This window comes from Euprymna scolopes, chromosome 14 (assembly GCF_053919585.1).
Source record: "Euprymna scolopes isolate OS-2025 chromosome 14, ASM5391958v1, whole genome shotgun sequence".
Taxonomy (NCBI): Eukaryota; Metazoa; Mollusca; class Cephalopoda; order Sepiida; family Sepiolidae; genus Euprymna; species Euprymna scolopes.
This window is the reverse complement of record NC_136495.1, coordinates 53,752,992-53,763,321: the sequence shown is the minus strand read 5'-3', so window position 1 is coordinate 53,763,321 and position 10,330 is coordinate 53,752,992. Positions and strand designations below refer to the sequence as shown.

The 10,330-nt window shown below is 33.6% G+C and overlaps 1 protein-coding gene across 1 annotated transcript; it reads right to left on the bottom strand.

The window, feature by feature from the left end:
- Nucleotides 1–602: 602 nt before the first annotated feature.
- On the bottom strand, nt 603–2,162 carry LOC145292735 (protein FAM124A-like). Its single transcript, XM_080138773.1, has one exon. The coding sequence runs from the start codon at nt 2,160–2,162 to the stop codon at nt 603–605; it is 1,560 nt and encodes a 519-aa protein (XP_079994899.1).
- Nucleotides 2,163–10,330: the final 8,168 nt, after the last annotated feature.

Sequence of the window (10,330 nt, the reverse complement as noted above, 5' to 3'; positions counted from 1 at the left end):
ACACACACACACAATAAAAAAAAACAGGAAGTGACGATGGTCCAGTGGTTAACGACATGGACTGATGACCCGGGTGTCCCAAATTCGTGCCACAAAAATTCATTTTCACTTAGGATGTTGGCAACCTTCACGTTGTCCCTGCAGTATCTAAAAAAAAATCACGTAATTCAATTAGTTTTATTTTTATAAAGGAAATAATTTTTAAACGATTGATGAAAATTCGTAGATATTACAAAATAAATCTAGTAAGTATGAATTATCATCGAGTTGTCCCCCTTTGATTTTTGTAAGCATTTTCAAAATGACGAGCGAGACAGTCACTTCATGGATGCTCATAAAATGTGATTTTTTTTTTATTATTAAAAGAAAACTACTCGATCAGTTTATGATTTTTGAAATACGATATTTTCGTTTTGTCACGGGTATGTACATCACACAGATTTTTCTTTATTTTGTTTATATATATATATATATATATATATATATATATATATATATATAAGAGGGGTTCTGGACAAGAACTATATTTTCTTTGAAATATAGTTCTTGTCTGCAATAGTAATGGTTATCAAGGATTTCTACACCAAACCCCCAAATAATCTTCATACAAATATTTCTTCTGAAACTATCGGCGTATCAAGTTCCACTCTGTGCGCAGTTTCTTTAATTACATATTTAGAAAAATCGATTATGGCTGAATTACTTCTTCGAACAGCTGTACTCATTCGCGATGCTTGTTCGGTGGGAGGCGTACATGGGCTGTTGTTGCCATATTTCTTAGGAGACAAATGTTTGGATTCACGAAGGGTGTCCTTATTGTCTGTAAAATATCCATTGTCACTTTTAAATGATAAATGTGTGCTATTGTGGCGTTTTATAGGATACCGCTGTGGCAACTGACCCGCATATAGATCTTCGGCACTGACGGCCATCTTTTGATTACGATCGATACGCCGTTGTGAAAACTCGTCTTTATTCGTTCTTACCTGTCCATTATCGCTTCGGAATGACACATGCACGCTGCTATGGCGATTTACTGGAAATCGCTTGCGCAACTGGTCCATAAATATGTCTTCGGTACGAACGGCTGCTTCTTGGGTCTGAGTCAAAAAACGCCGCGAAGAGTTAAAAAATGGCGGCCGTTTACAACCGACAGGGATGTCTAAATCATCGAAATGGCCACCCTCACTTCCAGTAAACACCCCAGAATCGTTGCTCGTGGAAATACTCCTTTTGAAATAAGAAAAGTTTCGCGGGAGAGTGCTAAATTTTGGCGTGTTTGCATCCGTCGAAGAAGATATTCTAGTCGCAAGATCATCCCTAGATTCGCTCGCATAGTTTCTGCGATGCGTAACTTCTTCGCAGCGAGCATTGAATAATGGACAGACTATATTTTTCGTCGAGTGGAGAACAACAAAGTTTCCGTCGGGATCGTTCATCAAATAACAATCGGATCCAATAAATTTCAGTTCGATTCCGAGTGCTGTCTTTATGTGCTGCACGTTGTTAACTTCGAAGAGCAGTCGAACTGTCTCCAGGGGATACGGATCAACATTGTCGGCACATTTCAAACTGAGGCGTATTTCTAATCCCGGTTGGGAGTAGAGGAGGAACCAACAAAAGTTATCCTTGTTAGACTCCATTTCGACACCCGTAATTATTCGATAGAATTCAATCATAGCTGGAAAGTTCCGAACAAAGATGTTTATTCGAAGGTGTTCTCGCCCGGCATCGACTGGACACACTGACCAGAGCGGCGTATCTGTGTCGGCTTGGTAGAATCGTTGGTCAGCAAGAGTCCGGTCGGGAGAATGGACATTGACCAGTTCGATGCGATGATGTAGTCTCCAGGGTGATTGGTTAAAGCATTTTTGAAGCTCTCTACATCCGAGCACGCCGTTTTCTTGGAGGAAAAGCATGATGCTTATAGCAGGACATGGGACGCGAAATGTGGACCTTCGTTTGTGTGGATAAAGAGTCGGCGGTGAAATAGCTGGTTCCGAGTTATACAGATGACCATGGTGACTTTTAGAGATTTGGATTAATTTCAAACAAGGATCGATCCAAGTCATAAGCGGTTTGATGGCTTTCTTTAATTGTTTCTCGTCCCTGCGATTTGCCGTTCGGATGAGAACGGAACACGCAAATGGATTTGTAGCCATGGAGTTTGTCTTTGGAACGGATCTATGAGGAGAGCAGCACAGGATCGAATTTATCATAATGCACTGAAAAGATGAACGTTGTAGCACGTCAAACCATGGCAATCAGTGAATAATAGCGTAACAGAATTTTAACAGTTTATTATAAAAAATAATAAAAAATTCTTGCAAACTGTCGATATGAAAATGTTTTCGTCTTGTTTTGTCTTTATTTGTTTATTTTTGTTCTTTGTGTGTGTGTGTGTGTGTGTGTGTGTGTTTTAAATCAAAATCGTTTAGAATACAAATAGGTTACTGTTAATGCTTCATTCGTCCAGAAAAAATATTTTTATTATGTAGTTTTCATACAAAAATAAATTTTCTTTTTTTTTTTTTTTTTTTGTTTTTTATGGGAGATGGATTCTTGTTCGTTTTTTTTTATTTTGCTTTTAATCAAAACAGTTATAAATATCTAGATAGAGGAATACATGACTATTAATGTTTAACCGTTAAAAATGAGTTTTAATGTGTGTTTTAATATATACTTTTTATGCAAAAATGTTTTCTTTTTTGCTATTTTTATGGGAGATGATAAAGTTTTTCTTACAATATGGCGTTATCAAAGTGTATTTGTTTTTTTTGTTCGAATCAGAAAATTAAAAAAAAATATTTAGAAAGAAAAGTAAATAACTGTTAAATATATCCAACGTTTTTTTTTTTTTTAATGCAAAGCATAATTGTTTTGTTCGCTTGTTTTAAAGGAAGTTGGTAAATTTTATTAGAGAATAAAAAATGGATGTACTTGGTTAACGAACAACTAGATGACAATTGCCTTTTGTTTTGTTGTTTTTACAAGTTAATTTAATAGCTAAAAATTTTAGCTAAAAAAGTTAGTAGCCAAAATTTGTAGATGAAAAAATATATAAAAAAAAAAATAAAGCGAAAGGGAATATTTTGCCATAAAATGAAACTATTGTCTAAAATTCTTACATTTAATCTAAAAATTTGCAATTTCCAATGAAGAGAACAACCACTATTGGAATTTTATTTAGTTTTAAATAAATCTCCCGTTTGCAGTGTAAAGTCTGTAACTGCCTTAAATGTCAGCTTTTTATCACCCATTAATCACTACTAACCAAGATATGGTAAAAAACAATCAATAAAATGTGTCAAAATTTATTTTTAAAAATGCCCTAAATTGCTTCAGTTAAATTGAAAATTTTTTTGCATATACATATTTTTTTTTTAATTAGCCTGACGTTTAATAGGTACGTGCGCTAGTATTTATTAGACTTCATAGATACTGTGTCCATTTTATTACCCCCTCAAGGGGGCAAAGTTAGGCACAAGGTCTGTTTTTAATGTGGGCAAAACCCTGCTTCCAAAAAGTGGGCACTCTGTTTTGAAACAAAAAATAAATTTGGCACAGCATGGAAAGATTTCTCTTTCGCTGACCAGACACAGAAAAAAAGTATAATATCAGAATAGATTGTACATTTTGCTCTAGCCAAAAGGCCAATATTATACAATAAAGAAACAACAAATTGAAAAATATTATAGAATAAAGAAACAACAAGTTGAACGTTTCGTTGCTAGAGTTCGTTGTCGCGAACACGACGTCGAACGCAGATGCCGGAGGAAGCAATTATGGAATTGAACGCGTCGTCAAGTGCGTGCATTTATGTAAAGTAATTCGAATAGGAAAATTCTATAGTCGAACTACAATCTTTGCGAATAAAACGTTATATAACAACTAGAGTACGTATACACCCTGCGTTAAAAATGAAGGAGAAAAAAATGTTCCGCCAATGTTTGCACTCACTATTTATCTAAATATATAACTATTTAGAATTACGTCATTAATTATTAAATTACCGCGCGTTTTACTCGCTAACTCTTGCGTGTCGGAATGAAAGTTAAATGTGCGCATTTCTGTATGATAATTCTAGGAGCGAAGGTAATTTTTTCAAGTGAAAAAATATTTCAATACAAGTGTGCATTCTCGGTCCAAAAATAATTGGGAAAATGTATGCTTCTTCATTGTTCATGTTTTCTATTTATTCATATAATAATACGCCAAGGCATTCCGCATTCGTACGTTATCACCTTTCACACCTATTTGAGATCATCCGATCGGCAAAGCTGAAATATAAAAAGTAACGGAGAAATATCTAATGTTGTTTACCCCAAAATCAAAATTTGTACCCATTTCAAAATGAATTGTTCTTAAATCGAATCTTGTCGCTAAATCAACTTAATCAAATTTCAAAACCTGATCTTTGCATTTAAAATATATATATATATATATATATATATATATACCCCATTGTTACAATTTTTAATGAGTAAATTCCCAAAAGTGAAATTAGTTTTATTTATTTAAAGAATCTTATTTTTATGCTGGTAAGTAAACAATTCAATAAAAAAAAAAAGAAAAAAAATTACTGGTATTATATATATATATTTTATATATATATATATATTTTATATATATATATATATATATATATATATATATATATATATATATATATATATATATACACACGAATAATATTGTGTAATTCTACCTACGTGTGGGGGGGGGGGAACTAACGGTTTCCAATTAAGCGTAAAGTAAAATCCCCCTGTGAAGTAATCGTATCTCTTGGGTATCAGTATTGATATAATTTCTTCCACTACAATAGCAAGTTAGCTCAAGAATGTGAGGTGTCCGTTTATTCCAATGGATAGTCATAAAAGTCTGGAGTTCGAATATCGGGGGCTAGTCTTCTTGCTACACCTAGCCACACTGATGAACCTTGAGAAGACGAAACAAGTGCGTGTGAATGCTTACGTGTTATATATTTATTACTTACGTTGTTTGGTAGATTGAGAATGCATTATCTCATTATATTTTCAGTATTCTGAAACATGTCGTTAATTGCTTTTTTGTCATGGAATGCCCACTAAGTACTCAAATGCAGTTTATACTATTGAGCAATGTTAGTACTCTCATAGTGTTCCTCATTTTATTTCGAATAGCAATCATTTCCGCCTGGCTTATCCTCGAGTGGCTCTTGACCTTGAGAAGAGCTGACCCGAATAGTAAAAAAAAAATTGAATCGGTCTAATTGTGTTATCAACAGTGTTTATAGTCCAGCCTCAGTCATGTTGATTCGAGATTACCTAAACCAGAGAAATCTCATCCGAAAATAAAAATCTTTTTTCCCCTTTCTCGCGTCGTTTATCTTGTACCCGTAAGATCCACTCTCGTATAGAAAATATCAAAGTAAGGAAATCCCTTCATGAAGTAAATTTTATGGAAAAATCATAACGAAATGTTTTGTCTTTAAAATTATTTTTCATTTTTAATTTAAATTATGATTCAAAAACCGTAAAATGCCGTAAATTGCTTCACAGAAAAATTTGTAATTTGTAATTTTAGTTTCGAAAAGCTCAAAGCAAAATCACACGATTTCACAAAATGCCGGTGTAACGATATTTACAAAACCAAACGAGAGTAATTAGTATTTCCATGTACGGAGTTTCTTTTCGATAACTTTCTATCCGCAGAACAAATTACCACACCACTACTTCCCTCCAGGCTACAACACGGTTCTCTTCAAATCCACTATAAAATAAAAACTTGTCATAAAGCATCTCCATAATTCATCAAATATTGTTCGTTCATGTATTTCCATCCTCTCATGATAATTTTCATCGTTCAACTGACAATCCCTTCATCTCATTAACCTTCATCCTCGAATGGCTTTTGGGCTTGATACATGGTAACTCACTATTATTTTAAAAGTAATGTTCTTTTAATCTCCATTCATAAAATTATTGGATGTCTTGCACGCATAAAATCCATTTTCTGATAGAAGAACAATTCTTTTGGAAAGTAAAAAAAAAAAATCATGAAGAAATGTTTTGGCTTCAAATTTATTTTTTTTTCGGCTGCTTTTTTTTTTTTTTTTAATTATTATTATTTATTATTTTATTTTATTTTTTTTAAATATCTTAAAAAATACCCTGAAAATTGGACTTTGGAAAATCCAGATGGAATTTGTTGGATCGTCTTAATGTTATGAAATCTTAGCGATATTAAAAAAAAAAAAAAAAAAAAAAAAAAAAATCAGATCATTATTTTCAATGTTGAATTTGAGAGAAAAAATCCACAAACTGAACGATTCTCTCTAGACAAAACGTCGTTTTTTTGGGTTTTTTTGTCGTTTTTATTGTTGTTGTTTATTTATTTATTTTTTTGTTGTTGTTTTATTTATTTATTTATTTATTTTTGTTGTTGCTTTTGTTTCAATACGAAGAACACCCAGCTTCCTCAAAAGCTCTGGGTTGGAATAAATTAAAAATTTCCTTGGTCTAGAATTATTTCTCCTTCACTGATCGAGATGAAAAGATGAAGTGTACCATCAGAACAGATACTTCATTTTGCTCCTTGCCAGAAGGAACGAATCAATTGCAAATCCACAGAAATGCAAATAAAAATGCACGAATTTGCGGTTTTGTGTATTCCATAGAATTTTCAGAACGAAGAAATTTCCAAATTAAAATAAATTTTTAAAAGGACATAATCCGAATTGAATAATTACGTTGACATCCCGATCCTCGTTGTCACCAAAGTTAAGCAACGTTGAATCTGGTCGGTACTAGACGAGTGACCATTTGGTAATACTAGGTGTTGTATGTCATCTTCACTAATCGGGTTATGTATTTGATTAGGGACCGCACGTGAATTTAAAATTTCCTAGAAACTTCTTCCTTCAGCGAAAACCGGATGCCTGTTCAGTGCGATTACCACACCAGTTGATAGCAAATGTATAATCCAAATTAGGTTTTCGTAATGATAAAACATCTGTTCGTCCCATATAAACGCTGTCCGTTCTTCTTCTTCTTCAAATTCGAGTTAGTTGAACCAAGCGCGAACAGAAAACAAAGATGGCGTTACGTGTGACGACAAACATTTAAGGTTTTCACTAAAACGTTGGCGTCAATCGAGTCTGGTAGCGTCTCGTGTTTAAAGAAAGGGGTTCGGTTTGAGGAGTAGTTTTCTTATGGGAGCTTAAAAGTAGGATTTATATGTCTAATCCTTGACCTACTGTAAGTTCTTTTGTTTTGGGGTGCAAATTCTTTTATGTTGGATTAGAAAAAAGAATAAAAACAAACAATAAGAATTGCTTTAAGGGTTTCACGTAAACCTCATCCCCTTGTTGTTTCTATAGTAGAACAGGTGCAGCAACTGCAGCATAAGGTTCGCCTGTGTACGTGTGCGTGAATCCTTTTTTCCCCCATTTTTACGAATGTACAAACATATTTCTGGATATTCTAAATTCGAAATTTACCGCCCCCCCCCCAAAAAAAAAACACGTTTATGAAACCCCGGATATGACCTCTCCTTGCGATTTACTTATTAAACTTTCTGTGAATGTACTAATAATTGGCATGCCTATACTGTGAGAGCACACTATGTTTGTTCACACACACACACACACACACACACACACACACACACACACACACACACACACACACACACACACACACACACAAGAGAAAGAAAATTAAAACTGTAAGTTGAACTTTACAATCAAAATTTATTGTTCGACTGAATACCCCCCCCCCCCAAAAAAAAAAACAATTTACAAAGCCCCTATTCCGCGGAGTTTCAAAGAATGCCATTCTTGCTATTCTTCTCATCAGAGGACATAAAAAAATCAGCAAATTATATTTGTAGCAATGCTAGAATTTGCTAGTTAAGGCATTAAGTGAAACCGCAATTTATTGTAGTTATAAATTTCCGAATAAAAAAGTGAAAATTATATATATATATATATATATATATATATATATATATATATATATATATATATATATATATATATATAGTAAGTTTTGAAAATATATATGGCAATTAAGCTACACAATATATATATAATGAAAAATGTTGGATATATATATATATATATATTAAGCTTTTATGCAGTTTTATTCTCATAGCATTTATATGCTAGTTAACATGTCGCGAAGTAGATCTTGTAATCTTATTATTATTATTATTATTATTATTATTATTATTATTATTAAATTTACCTATATATATTATTAATATTTAATTATTTATTTATTTATTTCTGTTATATATTAGTAATCGTATTGTTCTATATTTTCTTATTGGAGAAGTGGTATTTTGCACTGGAGAGCCATGTGTTTTACAGTTGTCCTGTTTTTAAATCTCCGAAACGGCTACATGGTAGGCAGCTGAGGATCAAAATAGTTAAGATTTTCTTCTTTTTTTTCCTTTTTTTCCATCCTTATATAATTGAATTATCTATTGATATTGTAAACTTTTTAGAAGTCGAATTATGTAGGTGCTAAGTCTGTGATAAATTAGCTTCTTTTTCTGGAAATTTAAACTGCATTCTTTATTTTTATTTTTACATTTGTTTTTTACTCAAAGCTTCTTTAGACTCTCTCTCTCTCTCTTTCTCTCTCTCTCTCTCTCTCTCTCTATATATATATATATATATATATATATGAGAATGTGTGTGCATGTGTGAGAGAGAGAGATGACAACTCTCAACCTATATACTCAACAAATTTTGGATCTACAGACTTGAAATTTGGTATGTATGGTATTCAGAAACGTGGAAAACTGTTTAATCGGTTTTCATCTAGAAAAAAGGCTGCTAATAGGAAAAAAAATGAAAAATTGGTACTTGGGGGGGCATCGGATATTTATCAGTTTGTGAATCGTCCACATGACAGCTTCCTTATGTTAAGGTTTGAAAATACTTTTTAAAGAACGAAGCAAGTTGGCCTAATGGTTATCGTAGTTAATTTTCTGTCTTTAGGTTTTGGTTTCGATCTCAACTATCAACGATAAGGAACGTGGCTGAAGTGCTATCTGTCGACAGATAGTTAAGGAAGATTTAAAATTAAACCAATTCAAGGTATGAATGAATTTGCGCATGCGGAAAAGTAATAGAAATATGTCGGCAAGTTGAAATGAACATTTTGCTTCTCAATTTGGCCACAAATGTTTTGGTTTCAATACTAGCTGATGACACCTGTCATTTTTGTTATCTTTGAAATCAGTACTAGATATTAGGTACATACAATATTCGGTACAATATAATATTAGGTACAATATAGTATTCAATAGAGAATTGGTTCTGTAATAATAAATACGAAATCTGCATGAATTAAAATATATTTAAACGTATTTTACGGGCGGCAATTTCCGGCACCTCCCATGCTAGTTTTGAATAAATATCATCTGATAATTTATTAACGTACAAGTCGTAATATAGACGTCGCCCAAAACAATTCATTATGTCTGTTTACTGCAAATATGCTTTTTCAGTTCTACGTACGAACTGCTGAAGGATACGTTATAATAGCGATTCCGCTAATAAAAATATACATGCTTAGCATTAAGACATAAATACAGACGTGTGAACGTGATTAGATGAGGAAACGTCAAATACGGCGTAATCACGTTAACACACCGATTCCCGTCAGATCACCGAATTTAAGCAACGTTGAGCCTAGTCATTACTAAAATGGGTGACCAATTTGGGAATTCCAGGCGCTGTATGTAGGAGAACGTCGACACATCCCTGCAAGAGTTGCAAAAACCTAACATCGTCATCTCCCCCTAATGGGGATATACATACGACTGGGGACCGCTTGTGAATTTCATACTCCCATGGAACTTCCTCCTTCGGAGGAAGCCGGTTAAACCCAAACAGGGTTGGTGCCGTTTCACACACACACACACACACACACACACACACACACACACACACACACACACAAAACACACACAAAAAGCGTCAAAATAAAGATCTGAAGATCTCGTTTCAATCGCGGTGTAAACAGAACTACGGACACTGGGTTAGCCATATGCATATGACCAAGCCGGTATGCGATGTGATGTCATAGCGGAGATAGGAGAAGCATGTACTCAAGAAGTGTTCGAGACGTTCAATCCGTGAACTGCTAGGACGACGAAATTGACTATTTGGGAGTTTTTCTTTCATTCTTGTTAACAATTATAACATACGATCTCCTTGCTTGAATGAGTTTGTCTGTCATGTTCCAGAGAACTTCTTTTTTTGTTGTTGTTATCTAATACTGTCCCCGGTTTGTCTATACCATCTGTCTGTATGTTCAAAATTCAACTGCTTGCA

Excerpts from the sequence above, each read along its gene's own strand:
- LOC145292735 (XM_080138773.1), bottom strand. The coding sequence starts at position 2,162 with ATGGCTACAAATCCATTTGCGTGTTCCGTTCTCATCCGAACGGCAAAT.